Genomic DNA, 24,636 nt, shown 5'->3' with positions numbered 1-24,636 from the left:
GAAGCAGGAAGAGATTTGGGACAGAAGTTCCATAAACTAATTGGACATAAATTGTTTAAGCTTGACAGTACATACCTCCAGGTTTATCTTAAACTGGTTTTGGCCAAATTGAAAGCGGTTTATGTGCACTGAACTTGTTCTATTAATGGTTTAAACTATTTTCCGATCACTTAAACTGGTTTATGTGTAACTTCTGACCCTAGTCTCAAGGTTAGACAGTGGCTGAGTGGGGGTCTTTTGAAACAGAATTTTGAACTTTGGTTACTGCTTAAGTCCTTCTTTGGGTCTGCCTCAAAATGCTTTCTTAAATCAGGAACAGGTGTTTATATAGGCAACCATTGATCCTCTGCATCATAGTGCATGGATAAGAGGTCTTGTCATGCCTGATGAATCTGTTTATGGCTGACAAGGCCAATTTGAGAGAGATACAGCTTGTTACAAGTTTCACAGATTTACATGTTGTCTTGGTTGGAGTCCCAAGTTTATAGCATGCTGCTTTCTTCTTTCTTGCTTTGCTTCCATCTGGATCAAAGCTGGTTCATGCTGAGCTGCACCCAGTGGAAGGTGTTCCCTCCAGACTGGGCAAGATTCTGCATGCTCCTCCCAGCTTTCTACATCAATGTTGAATGACTTATAATTTTTGCACACATCATAGTACTGCCATAGAAGGTGATCCCACTTTCTAGTAGAGCCGCCTTGAATCTCACTATACAAAATATTCTTGGGAATACAGTTTCCCCCAATTCTCCTGACATGGTAGATCCATCACCACCTCCTTTTCTTCTTAGTGGTACATAAGTGCGCCAGTCCTGTGTACTCCAGTACCTGTTTGGTGTTCTGTCTTCGCATTCTATTTTCATGATCGTACACAGATATCTGTGGAAGCTGTTCGGTCTCCTTATATGCCTAACATATGCAGTCCACATTTCTGAACTGTAAAGCAGGGTTGACAGCACCCAAGTCTCATAGATTTGCATCTTCACCTTAGCTGATAGTTGCTGTTACTTTATGTACTTTTTTGTAATGGTCTAAAATTCTTAGCTGCTTTTCCAATTCTGTTGGTCAGTTCAGTCTGAAGGTCAAATGCCCCAATTTTCAATTAAAAAAGTAACCCAAAATATACATTTTTTGTGATTAAAATGAAACACACTAATATGAAAATTATATATATTAGTGGTGTTTCATTTTAATTGCAGGAAACGTGGATTTTGGGTTACTTTTTTTAATCTGAAAACTGGGGATTTTTCTAATCAGAGAAACCAGAATCCCTGCTAATAGCAAAGCCTGTTCTCTCCTTTCTCCTGCTGGCTTCCCATGCCAAAATATGTTATAATAATTCTCTTGGATAGAACCTGTATCTGAGAGCCGAGTTTCTGATAATGCAGCAATGTCAATACCTAGTCTAACCAATTCATAGTTTAGTAGTGCCATTTTCCATAAATCAGAGTCAGAATCAAACCCAGGGGACAGAGTCCAAACACTTCAGCATGCAAGTCAATTTATCATTTTGACCAGTATAGATCACACCAAGACCTTCAGTGTGTCTGTGTAGGCAAGTGTATGAAAGAGTGGAGGCTACCTTAAATCTGACATCCCATCTTTAGACCATTGAGAATTGAGTGTTTACATATAAAATAGACTATTTAAGTTAAGGTCAGTCTTTATAAGTTTTAAAGGAATAATAAATGATAAACAGATGCTATAAGTGAAATGAGCATTATATATTTATATGTGGTTTTATTAAAGATTGGAAGCCATGGTTAAATATCATGATCTATAATAAATCTATAACTGACCATTTATTAAAACATCTACTATTCATTTTACCCTTTATAAACCATAAATAGAATCTTAACTGGAAGGTTGCAGCTTTCCTTCTCTATTTGGTACCAAAACATGATTGTAAGTAACAACATCTCACCTGTGATTGCTTTTTGGTCCTCTTGTAGAATAGAAGAAAACATACAGTTGGCCTTTGTCAAATGACTGGCAAAATGTTTTTGATGCACCCAGTCACAATCTAGAGCCAGTTCAAAACTCATGTCAGAACCATAAACCTGCAACTGAAAAATGTGATTGGGAAACAAAATATACAATGAACTGCAAAGAGTTCAGCCAAACATTTGTTATGAATCAAGCCCTAACAATGTAGTTAATTTATGCAAAAAGTCATCCATCTCCAACAGTATGTTTCTTGAATACTGCTGATGCATGTCAGGGGCAGTTTTAATGAACTTTTGCTGGTCTAGCTGCAGCCGTATCAGGAGCACTTTGTCAGGAGTGGTTGTGCTTATACCTGTAAAACACTCTTTGTGTAGACATGGCTTCAGATTACCTACCTTCCAGTGGGAAGGTGGGAAACCATGCACTGAACTCAGTGACAATTCAGTTTATTCCTGAGGGAGCACATCTGTTTGTAACCTCAACGCTGGTAGTAATTCCACAACTGAATTACTGATAGTCTGCAGATATAGACAGTATCTCTTCCAGTCTTAAGACTGAAGGAAACATTTGCTGTATGCATATTTCTTTAGACTTTAACGATTCAGAAATATCAGTTGCCCTTGGAACAGTCAGAGCTGTTGATTTAATTTAATGGTGAATTTATAGGACTTGGTATACCTTAGACACATTTAACAAACATCTGGTTATATTTTGCATCTTTTTAGATTTAATAAGACATGCATAAATTAAATACTAGCCAGTTATTAAGTTAATTCTAAGTAGTTAACTTCACAAGATAAAGTAAATTGGTTATTTAAATAGCTAAGCTAGATCATTCATTTGTTACATAGTTAATATCTATTGTATCCAACACCCATTTAATAACCCCAGTGCATTTAAGATTGGAATTAAATTAATATATCTACCATGATCTTGGCTCCAGATACTTTACTGTTAATTAAAACAATATGACTGTGTAGAACTGAGCTCGGGTGGAATGGAAGAGACCATAAACTTAGTGTAGGGGCTTAAGATTTTACTCTCTCTGTTTAAATTGGACAAAATTTTCCTTTGAAGCAATCAGGTAAGGAAGTTACCAGACATGGATTTAACAAAAGACTTCTGCAGGTATTCAGTGCACAAGTAAAATATAATTGCTATTGTTAAAGCTTAAGCCCATAATTTATTGCAAAAGGTGGGGGGTGAAGACCATATCCTTTTTAATGTTTTACCCACTGTGAGGTTGAGTAGCATTTTGTGAATGGTATTCATCATGAATTCTGTCATTTTTTCCCCCTATGGCCCCTGGCAGATGTTAATATAATGGCATGATTGGGGTCTAAGGAATTTTATGCCCCATCCCAAAAATGTCATGTCTTGCCATGTCTCCTCTGAAGACTCTGAATTGAAATGTCCCAGAGTTTGACCATTTAAGTCACTGAAAACTTTAAATGTTTATGAACTCTTCAGTAGACTTTAACCTTTTTGCAGTATTGTGACTTCTATCCCCTAATTGCAAATGTCCAAAGCAATGTTATGAACTTTACCTTGAAAATGTCAGAAACACTGACAGTGAAAGATAATTGTAATCATTTGTGCTGCGCATGAGGAAAAGGGGGAAATGCAGCAGAAGGGTCTCATAGTAATATTATTCATGGAGTACAATGATATAAATGATTTATTACCTTCCGAAATATTTTTTGCATTGGCCCAGCCTTGCGAATTCTACCAAAAGAATAGCATGACTTTTGCTTTTATTCATTAGGACCTGGCTGGTAAGGAAATTCTTACTCAGATAATACTCCTTCAAACAATTGTCATGATGATTATCTGCTCACACCTTGACTTGAAATTTCTACCAGCAAAGCTAACTTTCTCTGAGTGCAAGCTTCTTTCAGTAATTCCTGGGGAATCTGACATCAGGAAAGACGAATGCTTTTCTGAGAGTTCTTGAAGAGTCCAATATTTATATAGTACCAATTGAGTAATTTTACCTCTGCAGTATTCTGAGTCTAATGGGACATGAAGAGATCATTATCGTGCAGCTAAATCAGTCTTATTTTGAATTTTACTGGCATTTTTAAACTCTTTCTGCATAATTTGTATTGCATTAAATTGATTTAGGCTAGATATGACTCTACCTTTTAGGGACTTGGAAGTTTCAGTTTTAGACAGATGGCTTAACTTCCCCTTAAACAGGAATATGTTTACCGATGAGAAGATACTTCACTAATGTATACTAACATGTTTCAGTGACCACTGACTGTAACCAAATAATGTTTTTCAGTATTTGCTACTTTTTGGTCACTCGGACATTTTAGTAGAGATGTTTAAACACTAGAATATCACCTAACTCTTTCCTCTAATATCTACAGGTATTTCTTGATAGTGTTATGAACAGTGTCACTGGTATTTATTTTCAATATGTCTAACCTTCAAAAGCACCACTACTTTTTTTTCAAGAAGTCATGTTGTATTAGGCCTTGACTTTCACTTCTCTTCACTTCCTAGCATCTCTCCTTTTCTCGCAAGGTGTGGCTTGTTTTCTCAATTGTCCATTCCATAACTGGATCCATTTGGCTCTGCTGTTCATTTAAGTCTGGTTTTTATTTCCTGGGTAGATGGAGTCTGGTCCAGGTTGATTTACCTTGACTTCTGTGTGCGAGTCAGAGTGGATCTGCCTTACCAGCATGTTGCTGGGCTTTCTGTTGCATACCTGACTCTAGTGTGCACTCTACTGCCTTTTCCTGCAGACCTCTTAAAAGACTACGTATCTCCTTATAGTTAATAAGAGGTAGAGAAATATCGGAATGATTCTTTACTTAAGAACCTCTGCATTCTTTAAACACTAACAGCAGGATTTTGGCGAGCTAACTACATGCAGATTTACAGATCAGCTCATCACAGGTTTTTTCCTGAGACCCTCTGCAACAAACTAATTTCCCTACCCCAGGATCCAGTATATAGAGACCACGATAGCATGCCAGTCTCACTTGGTTACTGTCAGGCATAGTTTTATATTCTATGCTCTAATTAATTTTTTGCTTTAGTTGTTAATCTTGCTATGTTTTCCCATTAATATTAGAAGATGTTTTTATTTTTTCTCAGTTGCTCAATTTTTCCTGTCAACTAAGCTAACTTTTTATCTTGGGTACTAACTTTTAAAATGAAAACTAAAAGTTCTTAGAACATAAGGAAATCAATCAAAACGTGGTACTCATACAGTTGCTTTGTAACCACAGGGGCACAGACAGATGCACAAACTTTTGTAGTGCATTGGCAGTCGAGACGCATGTCAACTAGCCTGGTATAACTGTTTCTTCTGTCAGTTCCTGTTCCGTACTAAATTATACTAAACAACAACCATTTTCTCCTGTAAGACATTATTGTAATTTGGGTTTTCTTACTGTGGAACAGGAACAGAGACAAATTATTAGTGCCATGTTCAACTGCATTTGGGTATGTCTTCAACCCCTTTTCAAAGTGGTATAACTATCCAAGCACAGGAGGCCAAAACTTACAATTGTAACAGCAAAACTTTCTGGAGATTCATCCCAAAGACTTGGAAAGAGTGACAAAGATTCAGGAAAGCCTGTAGCAACGTGCTCAACTTGAAATTAAGTGCTTGCCTCAGTTTATTTCAGTAAAATATAAGCATGTATTTAAGTGCTTTGCTGAATCAGGGGCCTCATAACTTAATCTACAGAAAGAGAAATCTGATCATATTGATTTTGGTTGGCCCGTGCCCACTGAGCTGACAGTATAATGGGGGATCAAATGTTGTAAACCTAATAATATAGAATTAATCCATTTTACCTTTTGCAGGTGGAGATTTACATTTTACCTTTATATATTTTCCTATGGAGTACGGTTCCTGAAAAAGGTAGGAACTCCCATTATTCTATCATGCTTTTAGAACTGATTACAAGTCTATTTAAAGTCATAAAATATATAATTATGGTTTAAAAATACTCAATCACTAATAGCAAAAATTTGGTTTTGTTATTCAGATATAAGCCATGATTAGCTACTTATAATTGGCTCGTAAGGCTGCTACTTAAGCAAAACACCTAACCTCCTCTATCCCTCAAACAACAACAAACAAAACACCTTTGGAAGATTATTTGATGGTTAAATTGTTGGTGTAACAACACGCCTGGCTTACTCTAATATTTATCACATTTAGGTGTTAAGTTGTTAAAGGTACTTGCCAAGATATTTATATTTAATGTTAAATTACATTTACTATATTTATTTGACCACAAGACAAGGTGTTTTTTTCCTCTGCAGTCAGCATGGGAAGCAAAACCCCCTTGTCTTACATTCACATACAAAAAAAACCTGATTACATAGATGCATTGTCTATCATTAAACTACAGCCAAAAGATCATGTGCTCAGTAATGTGCTCAGATCATGTGCTCAGAAACAAACTGTAAAGTTGATTATAGTCATGCTCAGTATTGGCTGCATCTAAAATACATACCTCTTATTGGGCACACATTCTGATGGGAACCTACCACAAGAATAGGTTCCTTTAGCCTATCTGAATAAAATATGTGGTAGTGCTCATTGTGCATATTCCCCCTTAGCACCAACTCTTCTTCCACTCATGGTGAACCACTACTTTGATTACATTTAGACTTCCCCTTCACTCCCACAGCTGAGCTGCACCTTTAACATATTGTGAAACAGGCTTAATTCAGAGTGATTTAAACAATTGTTTTTGCTTGCTATTTGAACCAGCAAACAGGAAACTTTGATTTAAATAATCAGTTTTAATCTTGTTATTAAACAGGTTCATTTTTATTAAACAAACATTATTTATTTAACAAATTAAGTATTTGGTGTAGTTAGTAACTTAATGGATTGTTTCTGGTAGAGGTGCACCGATACATTGGTCCATATCATATCAGCACTGATTAAAAGGAAAATTGACACTATTGGCAATTGGCTTTTTTTGGCTGATGTGGCCAATAATGTTGCAGATAAATGCTGTGTGCATATGCACAGCTGCAGCATGCTCGCGGCCAGGACTGTAGCCTGGCAGCTTGCAGAGCAGCGTCCAGCTGGTAAGTCCATGGGGGAGGGAAGGGGCATGGTGGGGGACCAGATTGAGGCCCCCCGTGGTGAGGGAGGGAGTGGGGCAGGGGCAGGCGCTGCACAACCAGACTGGGGTGGGTCATGGAACAGCCGTGGCTCATCTGAAGGGTATAGGGGGAGGTGGCAGCTCCTGCCACTGCACGCACCCCTGGGGGAGGCATGGGGGGCATGTGCTCCCCGGATCTGGGTGCAGGGGCTGCCCGCTCAGGGCCAGGGCCAGTGCTGGGCTTTTCTTGGCAGGGGTGGGGCAGGCTGGGGCTGTGCTCAGGGTGGGTGGGGAAGGCAGTGGCAGCGCTAGGAGGTGGGGGCTACACTACGGTGAATTTTGGGGTGGCTATAATCCCTCCTGTAGCCTCCCCTTCCAGTGCCACCACCACCTGCCCTGAGCACAGCCCCGGACTGCCGGTTCACCAAGAAGAGCCCAACCCCACCACTAGCCCCAAGTGGGCAGCCCACCCTTGCCCTGTGCACAGATCCGGGGCCACGTGCCCTCCATGCCTCCCCCAGTGGTGTGCACAGTGGTGCGAGCTGCCCTCCTATGCCCCCCAGATGAGCTGCGGCTCCATCCCGCAACCCGCCTTATGCTGCCCTGGCTGTGCAGCGCCTGCCTCAGCCCCACTCCCTCCCTCCCTCACCATGGGGGGCCTTGATCTGGCCACCCCATGCTTGTTCTTCCCCAGACTTACCAGCCTGATGCTGCTCTCCGAGCTGCCTGGGCTGCATATTGGCAATCGGATCGGGATCAACTGATATGGCTCGTTAATAACGGGCCATTGGTATCAGCCCAAAAAATCTTTATTGGTGCACCCCTAGTTTCTGGTTATTAGGAACCAGACTGGAGCCATGCAGGGGGTGGCGCCTGGAAAGTAATATAGGTGACTCAAGGTAGGAAATTCCTTTGAAAGTAATGGGCGCTGACAGATGTGAAATATACCCAGAAAAATGGTGCTTGACTGGAAGAGGAAGTGCATTAGTTCGACCCAGCTCCCCAGCATTTATATAGATCGGGTGCTTCAGCAGGGCTTTTTGGTGCTCTTATCTAATAGCTGATTCAATCTAATAGCTGATTGAATCAGCTATTAGATAAAAACATCAAAAATCCCTGCTGAAGCGCCTGTTCTATACAGATGCTAGGAAGCCAGGTCAAACTAACGCGATACCTCTTCTGGGCATGCAGTGTGTTTGGTGTTGGGGCATGCCAAGCTGAAAGTAAAGTGCCATTTTCTTCACGCCTGTAAGCATCCAATATTTCCAGTTTTTATTAGATCTTATCCTCTTCCACTGAAGTTTTATTTATTAGAAGAAAACAAGCTTTACCACCTTTTCTGCTCCCAATCTGTTTCACTGCTTTAAGCAAACTCAAAAATTTGAGGAGGGCTCATTGATTTGGCATATTTTGTATTTTTCTAAATTATTATAGCAAGTTTCCGTATATGTTTCTTATTAACATAGGTTGTTAGAATTTCAAAACTTAAACAGCTTTTTAAAAAAGAAAACTATTCAGTGTAAACACTGAGAGATTTTGCTATATCATTAATTCTTCACCCTGCTGTGAAACTAGCTCTATGTCATTTTGCTATGTATCTGCACTATAAGGGTGTAATCTGTACTGTTTGGAAATAATTACTCTATGAGAATAGTCTCAGTGATTTCAACAAGTGACTAATCCAGAGTTTACTGTTGTAAATGAAAAGATTTTAGCTACCTTGGCTGAGGCCACAAATAATTAGAATTCTGATTGTATCTTGATTGAAATAGTATAAACTATACCGGCCTCCTAATAATGTATTGTAACAAAAATAAAACAATGGGATTTGTCGCTCTTTCACAGCAATGAGATTATAGTGTCTACCCCTAGGAGTTAGATATTTGAATTTGCCACTCCCCCCCACCTCCACCCCCAATTTAAGGTACTCGGATCCAAAGTATGGTATTTTATTTCTGTAACCTACACTTCTAGTCTGTCCAGCTACATTGTGATACTGATAAAGTAAATAATCTGGGTTTGTTCTGTTTTCTTCCTCCCTAATGCATCTTGCAGTTTTTACTTAACTCCTTTGTTATGAACTTAAAAAACTATATTGAGTTTAAAAAAATCTCTTGTGACTTGACAGATCCCCCTCTGAAAAAACCATTTTTCTCCAAGAGAGACTTCTCTTTAATGTTTTACTTAGCATCACTTTACTAATATCACAGAAAAGATGCTCCCTCTTTCAGTTTGCGCTCAAACACATATATAGTCACTGAAAAACCCAAAATGTGTAATTCCAGATGAAAATTTTACCAACGTAAGCCAGGGATGCTCAACCTCTAGTTAAATATGGCCCACAAAGCCATGCTGCCCTCCTCCGTACAGGAGGGCTGTGCCACAAGGCCAAGAGCGCAGTTGCTGTTGCTGGTAAAGCTGCGGGGGGGGGGGGGAGGAGGGGAGGGGCTGGAGCTGGACAGGGAGTGTGCGAGGGAGCTGCAGCCAGGTGAGGTGCCACAGTGGGGGCCATAGGCAGGCGGGGGGCAAGTGAACAGGTCTCACTCGGCTCCAGCCAAGTGGGCGGGGGCTGGAGCTGAGCAAGGAGGCTACAGCCAAGCAGGAAGGCGAACAGGGGTGCTGCACCCGGCCACAGGTCAAGCGGGGGGGCTGTGGCTGGAGCTGGGTGTGGGCCAAGCGGGGGGCTGTAGCCAAGCAGGGAGGCAAGCAGGGTCTTCACCTGGTAGCAGAGCGGGGGGGGGGGCGGCGCTGGAGCCATGCAAGGGGGCGGCTGGCAGACCCACCCCTCCTGGGCTGCCCCCCATAGCTCCCCACACCCTCAGGAGTCACCTACTCCTCCAACTCCCCCTACCCCCTACTTACCTGGCACAGAGCCCAGGTCCTGGTTGCTACAGGCAGCATGCTTTAGCACCCAGGAAAGGGCCAACCACAGAGATGCTCTGACAGGCTACCAGAGCATCTCTGTGTAGGATGGTGCCTCTGGTTGCCTCAGGGCATGGACCAGGACTGTGCCCTGCCCCGCTTTTTTCTGCCAGTTTTTTTTACCCCTGGGGTCTAATTTTGCCCCCGCGCTGCAAATTTGCAGCACAGGGAACATTTTCTCATTCCCACACGTGCCTCTTGCAGCATCTCAGAGGGCTTTGAGACACTTCAAGATGCACGTGTGCACTTGTGTGGATGCTACTAGCTGGATCTGGCGTGAAGAAAGACTGGGCACTGCCCATCCAGGGCAAAAAAGTTGAGTACCACTGACATAGGATAACTACATGGCTAATTATTAGATTTAGTCCATACCTGCTTTATAAAATGAAATGTACCCACAGTATTTTATCACCAAATCTTTTTAATGTTCATTTGACTCTTTAAAATCTAAATCAACTACAATTTGGCGCATAAATTGAGCTTTATCAGACTTCTCAATACAACTTACATTTATTTCAAGTATCTACAGTATTATTAAAATGTAATACAATCATAACGAAACTATAAATTCAACGTTTGATTTTCTTACTGAAAATGATCAGTTGGGTAAAAATATTTGTGAACTCCTGGACTTCTAAAAGCTTCAGTCAGTGATGTCAAAGTTTTCCTACAGGTTGAGCCAGGAAGTGTAATATTTGCCAATTGTGCCTGTAATATACACTTGGTTAGAGAGAGATTATTCAACAGTAGGTAATCTGTTCCAAACTTTCCATTTCAGAGATTATTTTTTCCCAAACCAGTTTGTTTGCCTCTTTCTACATGTTGCTTTCTAGACAGCACTGGGAACGTATCCTGATTTCTCTTAATTGTTCCTCTGTGTCTTGATCTTCTGCATCTTAAAAGTATATTGTTTAACTTTTTACTTGAGAGGGAATGCCTTTTGTGTGGCGGGTGTGCTCATTCAAACAGCCATGATTTTGTTAAGTTTTGATAAGTGTCCTTTAAATGCTACTTCTGTAACTTTTACAGGCTCTCATTATTTAGGATTTTCTTACTCCTTGAGTTGCATAATAGCTTGAAGGTGTCTCAATGAAATTTTTGTATAGATCTGCATGCCCTGGCAACAACATGCCTCTGTTTTGTAACTGTGAATAAGAATAAGGTGTTTATAGCTGGAGAATGATGATGATAGACTCTTAAGTCTGTTATGTAGTGGGTACCACAGTTCCTGATTTGATAGTGTAGTTTGCTGAATAAAGTTTACACCTTCTTAATTGGTGTAATTTGTTCCTAATGAGGATTGCATTAGGCAGAGCTTCATCAGGATGAGCAAGTCTGCCTTCTTATTGAGTTGTCAGTCTGGTGGAAATGCTACATTTCTTTATTTGTATGTTTTCCCAGCTGCTGTTTGATGAAGTGCTAAGTGGTAGAGATACGATTTATCATTTGGACCTACAAGCAAATTTGTCCTAATCCAGAGCCCAGGAAGGGCTCCTTTTAAACTCATTGGTCACTAAATTTGCCTTGGGTAAACCAGAAGTCCTCTACAGTGTTCACCACAAAGAACACAAGCAACTGTACAGTGAATTTCCTTAGAACATCAGTCCCAACTCAACACCTCTTTCAACTAGCACTTCCTTTTCCAGTTCATGAAATATTCCAGGCCTCTGATTCAGAGTCCAACATATCTTCCTTACAAACCCTGATCTTATTGCATTCTTCTGCTCCTCCAGTCTGCAACAGATACAATTCATTTGTATCTGATGTCCCCTTCATTTTTTCTTTCACAGTTGCCTTATTTCATACCCCTTCTCTGCTTTTAGGGTGACATATATGCTGGTACACAGGGCCGGCATAGGCTATGCACTGCTTAAGGATCACTTTATACAAATTTTTTATTTGTGCTGGCTATTGGCACTGGGGTGAAAGTCACCTTTGGATTCCTCCTGAAAACGTTCTCATGTAGCACCCATAGGAAACAAGTCAATAATCCTCTATCTTAAACCTTCACCTTGCATGAAAAATGGAACTGCATCACTGAAATTTATCATCTTTACGGGGAGGGGAAGACTTGATATCTCACCAGAACAGCACAGGTAAGATCTTCTAGCTAGAATACTCTGGTAAATTCCTCCTGTGAAAAATGCTGTTGTGTCCTTGATGTGTTGGCAGAGCAGAGAGAGCCTTGTCTTATAAAGGATCACCTCTTTTGGAAGATACCCCAATATTTATCAAACAGTGTATCTTTCAGTATATCCTTTTTACTGTGTATATTAAAATCTCAGCCCTATATACCTTCTGCAATTACAAAAAATACACGTCGATTTATTTTTCCAATAAATGTGACCTGCTGTACTAAAAATTATTTCTGAATGGCCCTCCCTTTGCTTAAAAAAAAAAGTTCTCTCTAAAGAAATAGACCTGTCATGACTACAATAGCTTATATTTAACTCTGTCACAGAAAGCATTAGAAAAGTCAGTAATACAGCCAGTCAGCAATCAGGCATACCTGACAAGCTTGACCACATTACTTTACTTAATGGCTAGGCTAGGAAAATGAATTGCATTAGATTAGCTGAGTTTTTCAGCCCCAAATATAGCAAACTATAACTCACTGAAGTTGGTCACAAGTGATGTAACGTGTTGATTCATTGGTCATCATACAAAAATTCCTGAATGTATCATTGAAAATGTAAAGAGTATGTTTTAAATTAAATGTTTGTTCTCCCCCCTCTCCCCTCCCCCCCCCCCGCCCCCTTTTTTTTTTGGCTGCAGCTGAGCAGGAGCTTGTATGAGTCTTTAGAGAACTTTTCCTGGTTTCTGTCATTTTGAATGGAAAAATATTATAGTGTAATGTTTAGTCATATCAAATGGTCTGTTTTACTGAACAATATTAACTAAAACCTCACTTAACTGGGAAAACTGTTATCTGACTTAAAGAAATGGATGCCTTCAGGTTTTACACATGCACTTGTATAGAATAAACTGTCTTGCCTAATCGGGCTTTGTTAAATAATTAGATGCCTGTTCAAGGTTCCATAGAATGTGCCATTCTTTCTGATGGAAATGCAGCAAGTGACTTAGCTTTCATGCACATTGAACTGCTTGGGACTGGGAAGGAATAGCATTGTTTTATACCCATGAGCAAGCTGTGAAATAGTCCACCTGCAGCCATTTGTCCTGCTTATAAGCCAAGATAGTTTTTTCAGACCATCCATGAGCTTTGTGTTAGATTTTCTAGACAAACTTGTACAAATACAAATCTGGCAACTCTGTTCCTGTTGATTCTATCCAAGAATATATGGAGAACCCTATCCACATTATAAAGATGGTATACTAGCTATACCCACTACTACCCTCCACCAGTCCACTGCCAGTTGAACAGCCATGTTCTAATATATTGGCTAAATGCTCTGAACAAATGCACTGTTTTGTAAATGGACTTCAGCAGTAAGTCTGTCACCTTGTGACTTTTTGTAGGAATAAAGTAACAATAAAACCATGATTAAGTGGAAATTCATAGATTGAATAAATTTGGAAGTTGACTCTTCTGTTCATGACAGCTGAGTTGAATAGGCATGGATATAGTTTCAGATGTTATACTTTGCCAATTTTAGTTTTATATTATAATAATCCATGTTATATATTTAGTGAAATAAAAATGTGAGTTGCTTTTCCTGTAAACGAAGGGCTGGCAACCTACAGCCTATGGGCTCACTCGGGCCTATAGAGTTGTGGCTTGGTAATGTTTGATAGAAGGCAGGGCTTTGCCCATGCTGTGCCACAGGTGGGCAGCAGGAGCACCAGTGGTGGTGGCTGGGTACTAGTGCTGGCAGTGGAAGCCAGCAGAGGGACGGGGTGTGCCAGAGGTTCCAGCTACAATGGTAGGGAGAGAGTAGTGCTCAGAGCAGAAGCCTAGGGGCCACAGACTAACCCTTTGTGTTTGGGTGCAGCCTGTAGGCTACCACTTGGATAGATCTGTTCTAATATATTGGTCAAATGCCCTGAACAAATGCATTGTTTACATTTGGAATTCAGGAATACTTTGTCACCTCTTAAACTTTTGAAGGAATAAGGTGGCAATGCAGGCATGATTCAGACTCATTGTCAGTTCATTTCCTCCCTTAGCTTGATGGTGGGCTTTTATGATAAAGACTTCTCTGCGTTAACAAATTGAATGAGACCACTAACCTACAAGAGGTGATATAACTCTAATTCACCACTCAGAGTCTAAGATTTGAATCGGTCATTGTCTTCATTCTTTAAAATAATCTATGTCCAAAGAAAAAGAAACCAAATCAGGAACCTTTTGGCCAAAGTATTCTTTCCCTGGCCCGTGTGAAAAGGTAGATTCTGGATCTGAACCACTTTGGTTTGGAGATTGTCCCAGTTACAACTTTTAAGCCTGAGTTTTTGCAAAATGAGCTCAGAGCAATTTTTTTCCTAAAATGCAATCAAAATGAGATTTCAAAATGCCTTTGTTTTTAGGGAACCTGAACCTAAAACTCTGTGCATCTGTGAGCCAAATACTGTCATCTGTTTTATCATCTATCTGATGTATTAATGCAAATCAGAACTAAGTCATTTGATTTCAATTTTTTTTTAATTGGCCTTTATAAATAAGGAGAGCTGTAGTATAAGAACATAAACTGAAGGAATAATTTTGTTTTTTTAAGAATTTCAATCTTTTACCTTTTTAATATTTTCTTTTTAATGATAAATACCATGTGGGATGAAAGCAAGGACATCTGTCAGGGTACAGTGTATATGGATGGCAATTTTTTTTAACTCTTGGTGGTTTCAAGAGCAACATAAATGCAGTTTGAAGAAAACTGGAAAATATCTTGTGACTTTACAGCTTTCTTTCCTGTTTTGGCATCACTAGGACTACTGTTATCAAGAGTCTCTCTTCTATTAGAAGCAAATTCATCTTCAGAGATGATCTGTGCAGGGATAATATTAGTTCAGGCTTAGATTTAGAGCCAGATTCATCCCGCATGTGCTTGCATTGATTTTGGTTCTGTTACACAGGGATAAATTTCATTCTTCATACTGGGGAAGTCATGAAATGATGATGTGCCATTAGGCCCCCTAAAAGATGACATCATGTCTTGCACTTGCAGAAGAATGTGCCCCTGTAGCTGTTCAGTACTAATCTAAGATAATACATTTATTAGGATTCTCCTTATATCTTAAAAATCACTGAGACATGAATCATAATGCGGAAGAGAACTAATTTTATTTCCACACTGATCACGCATATTGGTTTGTTGCCTGCCCCCCGCCTTTTTTTTTTTGGCTGCAGCTGAGCAGGAGCTTAAGGAAAGTCAGCTCGTTCAATTTACATTAGCTATTGATTGTTCATGTGCTAAAGAAAACAACAAAATTGATTATAATAAAACCTTCAGTCCCAATGACAAAAAGCTGAATAATTTGTTCATTGCTAACATAGGGCCAAGTTTCAAAGTTCTTACTTAAGCAAAATACCCAATGAAATAAATAGGAGATTGCTTGATTAAAGGTCAGAGGTCTGATCCAACACCAGTTGAAGACCTTGCTACAATTCACACTGACTTCAGGTAGGACCAAGCCCTAGATGAGAAGAATAAGGACTAGGACTGCAGAATTTGTTGCGTAATATATAAGATGGTTCTTGGAGTTAGACAGCACCTGTATAATTCAATAAAAGTGAAGAAGCTTTAAGGAAATCTGGAACTGGAAATCCATCTTTCCTCTCTTGAGACTTGACACTTAATAACTATTTCATCATTTTACCTTTTACTCTGGCCATGAAAATTACAAATTTATAGAAGAACATCGACCAGCTTCAAGATTTGTATTTGGAGGCACAGAAATCTGAACCTATAGGTTGGAAGAAGACCTTCTACTGGATAGGATAAATCATCCTTGAGGTGGTAGCCTCTTGAATGGAAAAATCTGGCTACAGTTGACAGGACAGGGAGTACTCCCTTCCTGCTGTTTGGGATTGATGGGTGAGTTCTGTATCATGGCTCATGGGAAACTACATCTACCCAGTTATTTGACTGAATTTGTTAGTCATTTTAGAGCTGCAAATGCATTTAAAACAAGAGGAAAGCAGTAGCAAAGGGTAAATTTCATGCAAAGGAACCTGCTTGCATCACATATTCTGACTTAGGGATAGAGGTGTGAGCAGGTAGCCTAGAAGGTGCAAGAATTTTCATCCCTACCTCTCTCCTCAGGTGGCCAGTGTAGGCCAGAAACAATTCCATTCCCTATGCTTGCAATAATCCTTATTTCTTGAGACATACCGTACCTTAATGATGTAAGGACAATGGTTCTTCACATCTGTGCATTAACCAACAAAGCTGGCCAACCCCAAAACAAAATGGTCTATGCTGATGACCTCTCAGAAACAGCCTGCGCTGTTGATGCTTCTTCACTCGTGTGGCTGTTTTATCCCATCACTTACCTGAGTGATGGAATTTGAGGAATAACTGTTTCCTGACTTAACATAGCAGAATAGCAGATGCAAGAAACTCAGGCACAGCTAAAAAGTTTTAGTGACACCAATTTGGGCTGACTGTCATTCATACATGATGGAACAAAAGTTTAGTATTGGATGATATGTATGTGACTGACAATACAAACATCATAACACTCTACAGCATAGTAGCATATGTGTAACACTACTCTTAAACAGCTTCTTTCCTCCTTTTGGCTGTTTGCCATGCCATCTTAGTTACTAAAAATTGATGAGCCATTTATTATCAGCGAGCTGGGTGACATCCATAAGTGTGGAATATGCAACATACTTAAATTTATAGACTGGTTAGGAAAATATAGGGGTGTTTGGTGACAGTTGTATACATATGTGTGCACTGAAACTTTCCCCTAGGAAAGTCTGTCTTTCAGATAGCAGCTTGCATGTAAGTGGAGTTTCTTCATAGCTACCGCTGTCATTAGCACAGTGAAATGTTTTGGAAAAACTCCTGTTTTGTTTGATCAAGTAAAGGGTTTCATTATGTCTAAGTTCATTCTTTAAGAAGCTTCTACTGCCTATGCGTATTTGACTTTAAACCTGATGTTTCCCCATGGCATTCTATGGGTTCCCTCTCTTCCTACAATCATTGCAATACAGATTTCCCAGGCTTCCTTAGAGAATTAAAAAGTATTTCTCCATTACACTTTTAATGACCCAGTATGAGTGATTTTTCTCTTGCTAGTAATTCAGCTGTTCTGGCTGGGATATGAGGGGAGAGTTATGACCCCACCTTTACCCTGTGCATTTTAGAACTATAGAAGTCCTATATGAGTTTGAGCAGAAAATCTGAAACTATGGTAGCTCTGGGAGGGGAAAAGGGGCATGTATATGTGTATGTCCGTATGGGGAGGGCTCTACCTTACATACCCATTCAGGGCTGCTTGTGATCTAGTCCAAGCTGTGCATAAATGAACAACACTATTTTACCAGCCCTGAGTACATACTACTTTATGCAGTTCTCTCTTGCCTGTCCTCCTACCCAGCTATCTTCTTGAAGTCGTACCGGACACTTGTGGTATTAGGCTGTGCAACAGTTTGTTATATGGTGTTTGATCTTCAGGTACTTTACATTTGTCAGAATCAATTTTGCTTTACCCTTAAGCTTACTTCAGACCATTTGTTGTGCGTGTCATCAGGTGCCACAGAACACGCCTATTTTAATAAAAAAAAAACACAAAACCTAGTACACTAACAATAATCCCCTAAAGAAAATGTACCAAACTGAGAAATAGGTGGTAGCTCATCAATTTAATCAGCTGCAAGACCAAATAAAATAACTGCTGCCTTATTGAATTTCATTAAACTAACAAGATCCTTTGAAAGACCACAGAAAAGTAATATGATCAGCAACAATGTAAATGGAATGTTTCTCTTAAATGTTCACAGATGGTTGACTTCAATTGTTGCACCTAATCTGGAGAAAATTGGTGGAGTTTCAGCCTTTATTCAAGTTAAAGTAAAAAAACCAAAACAAAACAAAATTACTGAACACAATGTGGTACATGAAACAACTTCAAGAATTTGAATGAACAATTGTTTGATATCTTTCTGCTCTCTCTTACTAGCATAAAATAAAATCAGAACAGCTGTTCTGCTTACCAGCAAACTGGTCTTTCATCTTAAGCCAAAACTCTACTTCTGTCTGTTCAACAGAATTGCATTTATATATTTCTTTTATGTCCTAGAAATGCGTACAGGAATTACTTTATGAGGACAGGTTAGGCAGTTAGAAACATGTAACTTTCTCTTTTGGAGGAAGTGGGCATCTCTTCATACTTCTTTCCTATAAGAAAATTCAGTGCTAAATCTGAAATGTATTCTGTACAAGTCTGAGAAATTGTCTCTTCTTGCTTTCATGTATAAATTACATATCTAATGATTATATTTTAATGGTAATGAGCAGGTTGGGCAAGTGTGAGTAATCATCAGCAAAATTCTTTGCAAATTAATCAATACTATTTTACTTTTTAAGTTGGGTTCTTAAAGGAGTTGCAAAATAAACCTTTAGAAGTTCACAAGTATCTGAGAAGTACTTCATTTATTATGTCATATCCCTTATTGGCATATTTTTCTAAGGTGCTACTGAAATAAGGATGGAAACTGCCCCCACAGAACTAATTGTAAAGCTCAACAGCAGAAAATCCTAACATACCATCTATTGAGAAAGTAATTCACAATTTTTATTTATGCCTGCTTTTGTGTTCTTAAGATATAGCTTTTTGTGGGTACAATTAACTATGATGCTTCGTGAAGGGTATAGAGATCATTCGGATCATGGGTATGTAGGTCTTCATCACCATATCTCAATCTTTCCATATTTAATAGATAACAGGTAAATTAGTTTTGTGAGGTGTGGATGGGTGGGGGTGTGTATATACTTAAAATCAAAATAAATTAGTAAATGATAGCCTGATTCTTTTAGAGGGGGCTGAATACTTTCAATTTTTGGTCTAGAGATGCTTAGCACCTTGAAAGTTAAGCTGGTAATTTTTCCAGTCAATTAATTTTCTGATCTGAAATGATGCCTTATTTCATCAGATGAACAATGTTTTTCAGCTGCAGAGGTTGGCGGATGGTGTGAAAAATAATATAATTCCGCTGTGAGAAAATCTGCCTCTTATTCTAAAAGAAACAATTACATGCATATATGCATATATGTACACGTAAGAGTGCATAAATGTACATATAGACTGTACCCATGCATGGTTGTGTGTGTATATAGATACATAGTAAGCTATTAATTGAAAGGATATAATGCACCACTGAAAAGCGCATTTTTGCTAAAGGGTTATAAATCACGCATGCACAGAATGAGTGATTTATAAACCATGAAAAGGCTAAGAATAGAAACGCAGATGCATAATTATATATATTCTGCATTATTTGGTAAGGATATGGGAAAGGAGTTGTATATTTTTAATGGAAATTAATATGGATAATTTAAATGACTAGTTTAACAGTAGAGACAGTTGTTAATTCCTTTTATACTTTTGCAGTTTGCATAATGAAATTGAAATGACTGCTATAAATGTTAATGTTCATCATAAGAACTGGGACTGTGATACAACTGAAACAAGTCATGAGCCAAGAATATTAGCAATGAAAAAAAATCACATTTGTTTTGGTTTTGGGGGGGGTTTCAGTGTGTGTGTGTGTGTGTGTGTGTGTGTGTGTGTGTGTGTGTGTGTGTGTGTGTGAGATGATCACTCTGTTAATGGTTAGGTGAAGAACACAGGGTAAGGTTGAGGTGTTATCTGCAACTGTGGCAAACCAAGGATAGAAGGTAGTCACAGCAGAGGGACTGGCTTTCTACCAGCACAGGGCACGAGCAGTCAGGATGCTGCTGGAAGAGTGTACAAGGAGTGACAATCTTTTCCAAGGAGATGCTGTGTGTATTTTCAATCGGACAAAAGTGCATACCTGCCACCAGCGGAGGGCTCGGGATTGAGAGAGGGGTCGGGGGTAGAAAGGTAAGAAAGGTTTATTGACTTAACAAACACACAATTACACGTAATATAATAAGGAAACAATGACAGACAACAATAATTTGCATTGGCAACTTATCAGCAGTCCCCTCTGATGCCTGATATATGACAAGTTCCTCTTCTGCAAAGCTCAGTGAAGTCGGGCGTCCCTGATCGGTGCTGTCCAAGGTGTACTGGGAAGGACCCTGGTATTCAGTCCTCAGGCTCCTCAAGATCCACGGGCCCACCAAAACCAGGTCAGCAGCTAACTTTAAATCAGTAGCTTCTCACAGAGCTGCATCTCCCTTCTAATGATTTCTGGATGTGCTAGCTAATTTGTAACTTCTGAGCTATGCAGATAATGTACAGCCATTCAGATTTCTCTCACTACAACTCTTAGCACTGACCAATAGCAATACAAGCCTTTGCATTCTTCTGGTAAAGTTAATTTTAACTATGCCACAAGGCCTAACTTACTACTTCTACAAGGCTTTGCTAAATTAACTAGGCCTCTGTCCAAGGGCATCAGATTATGTAGACGCTGGTTCCCCCAGGAGGCCATCTGTGCTGCTGCCACTTGCCATGGGAAGACTTCTATTCTTAGGATGCGCATATCCATTGTTCCTACTCTTAAACTTGTACAGAGGAGCTGCATTGATTTCACTGCCAAAGGGGCCCTCTGCACCTGTACATGTGGGCATTAGACTTGCCCTACAGAGGTCAAAATTTGGCCCACACCCCTATCCCATGTGTCCCTACTTGCATACCAGAATCAGACCCCAACAGGTGTAACCCTTCTGCCAGGTACTGTTTGGCAGCAGCAAAGGCTGGGTTCAATTTTGGGGTCTAAACATAGTTACGTTGGCTCGAGCCCCCACCCAGACCACCTGGGAAACGCTAAATAAATTACTAGGGTGTCCAGCATAAACAAAAACCCTTCCTCACAAGCAGTGCAAACACAGAGGATAAATTTATTATAGAAACAAAGGCAAAGAAAACACTAAATACAATTTAAAACACTGCCAATTACAAAGCATAGTTCATGGATTACATTGTCTTGGGGGGGGTTCACCCATGCCCAGGCAGTCTAGGACTTGGGGCTCACCCAAAAGGCAGTTCTAGGGGCTTGCATCCCTATACCTGCCCTTCAGAAATGGGCTGGAGGGAGAGGCTTTACTGGAAAGTCCTTTGAGTTGTTCCCTGGATTTACTGGGCCATGGGAAGCTGCTAGAGAGAGTGGGTCCTCCTGTGTTGCAAGGGGCCCCTTGTTGCTCCCTGACGCTGTGGGGTGATTCCCACTTCCATGTGGTGGCCTTGAGGTGTTAACTGTGGTTCCAGACAGCGTCCCTAAATCCCTAGGCCCAATCCCAGCTCTGCTGGGCAGAAACTACAAGATAAAAACTTTGAAGGAAGGGTCAGGCCTATGTTACAGGGCCTGAACTGGGCAGCAAAAGCCAACCAGACCTATGCTGCACTGACACCTGGATGTATAGCTGGGGTTCAGCCATGCAGCAGGTTGAAACAGCATGCCAATAGAAACAGCAGAAAAATAGGCCCAGGCCTGTGGCTGTGGCCTGATCAACCAGTTTCAGCTATACCCCATGCTGAGACGATACAATTACAAATCAGAGCGGGCCAGGCCCCTGGAGCCAGTAACTGCCAGGACCCATTCCTGGATAGTTTGCTTCAGTGACTAACACCCTCATGGTCCCACTTAAGGAAAAAAGGAAGAGGGAGGAAATAGGAGTCTCAAACTCCAAAACAGATGTTTTCTCCTTCTACCTGAGGCTTTTCCTTTTAATAGTGTTTGCTTGCCTGTCCAGTGAAGGGTGGGGGGACACAACTTCCCACCATGGGGAGCAGGTTTTCTAGCTCCCACTGTAGCTGTGCAGCTCTCAGCTGGCAGATGAATAAGAGCCCCAGAACCGTAATAGGTTGTTCTTATATACCTGGTGTGACATCACCCAAGCCTTGTCCAATCAGGGAAGGTCACATTTTAATCTTTCTCCACACCAATCTGCCTGAATCATCCTCTGCCTTCCCTTGGCCAGTGTGGCCAAAGGGTTTTACATGTTCTCCCCAGACATACACCCCAGCCTGCCATGCACTGAGCATGTGGCCAGAACAACAGGGCGCGTGCACACACACACAATACACAACCCAGTGTGTGCATGGGTGTTGCACAAGAATATAGTTAAAATGTGCACTGCTCTTTGGATGCATTGGGTAATTCCAGCCAGCTGTATTCTGGAGCAGGAAGATATGAGTGGAAAAACTAAGTAGTCTTGTGTTTTGTAGAGTTGGTTAAAGAATTAAAATTGCATAGTATGAAAATGGGCAGTGTGGTTTCTATATTCACAACAGGATAGTGTGGGTAGTGTCTGGCTGGTTTCATGTATAGAATGTTCAGAAACCTATTCTTTCTCATTCATTTGCTCCTGCCTTGCTGATAGGCTTACGGTGTGCATGGCACTTCTAGAGGAGTTTTTCAGTTGCCTTTTGTTAGGTAATGCGTCTTAGATTTGCTTTTACATTGGTGTTACTGCTCCCCCTTTGCCTCTCTCCCCCAGTAGATTCTTTTCTTTCATTCCTTTAAGATTCCTTTTATGTCACATTTCCTGGTAGCAGCATCTCTGCATCTTTACTGGTACACTCATTTATGTATCAGAGTCATTTTCTGATGCTTTGAAGACTTTTGGCTGAAATTACATTATGATTCACATGCTGCCTCTAAAGTAGGAGTTGGTAGAAAATGTGAAATCAACAGAGCCCTGCTATGTCCCGTATTTGTACTATTGTTAATTTTATTTCCTTTTAAGTTTAACTCTTCTGCCTCTCTCTTTTTTTTTTTTAATCCTGAAACCATCTCTTCTAGTGAAAATGGAGAAGGAATGCAGGCGTCATTTTCATCGTGAAGAGAACAACATTACTAGTCTTCTCTGAAAGAAAAGTGCTGAAAGTTCACTTTCTCTCCCCTCTCACCCCCCCACCTGCAGCCTCAGCAGGCTTGTGGGCTGTTCAGTATCATTTATACCACTTCCCCAACACTGACTCACTCAAAGTACATTTTGTCACACATTACTTTCTTCACTGAGGAACTTTAGCCACTTATTTCATGGGAACATATCAAGTTTTCTGTATGCATGTTATTGTGGGGATTTTTTTCCCTATTCCTAAGAAAACTACAATGTACCTTTTGTAAAATGATGTGGAATCTGGTTTTGTTTGCCACCCCCTCACCTCCAGCTTAATATGTTAAGCCATGAAAAGAGCAAGTGACATTAAGAAGTACAACCTGACTGGGAAACATGGCTGATTATATTGATGAGATAAATTGTTGTCCATAATAAAGCTGACTATGCAACATTCAATTTTAATAAATGAAGTCAAGGACAGACTGCAGAAATAAATTGGAATGTTTCTGGTTTGTAGTGGAAATAAAGTGGTTGGAAGAAGATACTATTCTTTTACTGTGTTGTGGTTAGCTTGGCATCCTGTCTTTCTTCCTTATGGCCAGCTCTGATTAATCTGTTCCATACATTACTCAGAGTATATTACTCTGGGGAAGGAAGGAGTATAACAAAGAATCTAAACCTTTTTTTTTTTTCCTTTAACCACTTGATATCCATCATTCACTGTACTGCTTTCCTACTCCTTCTATATTTGTCCCCTTGTCTAATGTGGTACCCTGGGATAGGGATACTTGGTTTGGGTTGTGCCAGTAGCCCACTGGGAGGACGCTTATTCCATTTTTCATTTTGGCAGCCCTTATTTCAAGTGTCGTTTTGCCATTATCAATGCACTTTGCTTAGGAATGTTGCTATATAAACTGATTTAACCTTCAAGGTCAACAGTGTTTGAGCAAAGAACTTTAAAGTTTCTGACCTCTCTGTAATGCATTAGTTCAGTATTTTAGAAACAAAAGAGAATTCATCTGATAAGGGCATTTCTTTTTTTAAAAAAGCTTATATTTAAATATGCTATTGAAGAAGAGATCATTCTGTACTCCCCTTCACTGAAATTGTGCCCCCCCAACCAAGGGTTGCAGTTGAGCACATTTCAGCAAGCATTGCTGATTGACTGGCTACATATGAGCTAAGCCAGTGGGAGGCAGCAACCTAGATCGTAGATCCTTTGAAAAGGCTGCTGGCCTTTTTGCCAGTTATCCAGCATCCCTTCATCACATTCTGTGCTTAGGAGATGTGTACAATAGCGTTTTCAAAGACCACATGCTGGCTGCAACATTTTATTGAACTCTTGATTTTCCCAAAGGCTCTCAAAGCCTCCTGACCACCTGTAGAAAAGCACAGAAAAGGTGATTATGTCTTCAAAGAACTGTTCAAATATTAAAGTGCTCATAAATGTAAATTTTTCCCCTTCTCTGTGCCACTGGTTTTATATACATATCTCTGGAAAGGTGTCTGCTTAGCTTGGGAACAAACCTATGAATGAATCCTGTAGACCTGCAAAGCTAGTGACTTTTGGCTTGCACCTCCCAGTTTGTCCCAAATCTAGGGAACATTAAGGACCATTACTAAACTAAATAATATAAAATGTTGACACTGCATATCTATAAAATCCAAACTTTTGCAAGTGTCAGCTAACAGAGCTGCCATTCAGTAAAACAGCTTTGACTATGTATGGTGGTGGTAATGTTGGTGATTTTCCTTTTTTGGAATCGTGGAAAAATAGGGCT

The 24,636-nt window shown here is 40.1% G+C and overlaps 1 protein-coding gene across 2 annotated transcripts in view; it reads left to right on the top strand.

Annotated features, from left to right (window-relative positions):
• The window catches only part of CERS6 (ceramide synthase 6), a 245,764-nt gene that overhangs the window by 122,581 nt on the left and 98,547 nt on the right, over nt 1-24,636 (top strand). For both annotated transcript variants that reach the window (XM_019480492.2, XM_014599583.3), the window contains exon 4: nt 5,770-5,827. In XM_019480492.2, coding sequence (XP_019336037.1) covers nt 5,770-5,827 — 58 coding nt within the window. The remainder of the gene's footprint in view (nt 1-5,769; nt 5,828-24,636) is intronic.

Source organism: Alligator mississippiensis, chromosome 4 (genome assembly GCF_030867095.1).
Source record: "Alligator mississippiensis isolate rAllMis1 chromosome 4, rAllMis1, whole genome shotgun sequence".
In the NCBI taxonomy this organism is placed as follows: domain Eukaryota; kingdom Metazoa; phylum Chordata; order Crocodylia; family Alligatoridae; genus Alligator; species Alligator mississippiensis.
Note: the sequence above shows the minus strand (reverse complement) of the source record. Positions and strands in the feature narration are given on the sequence as shown.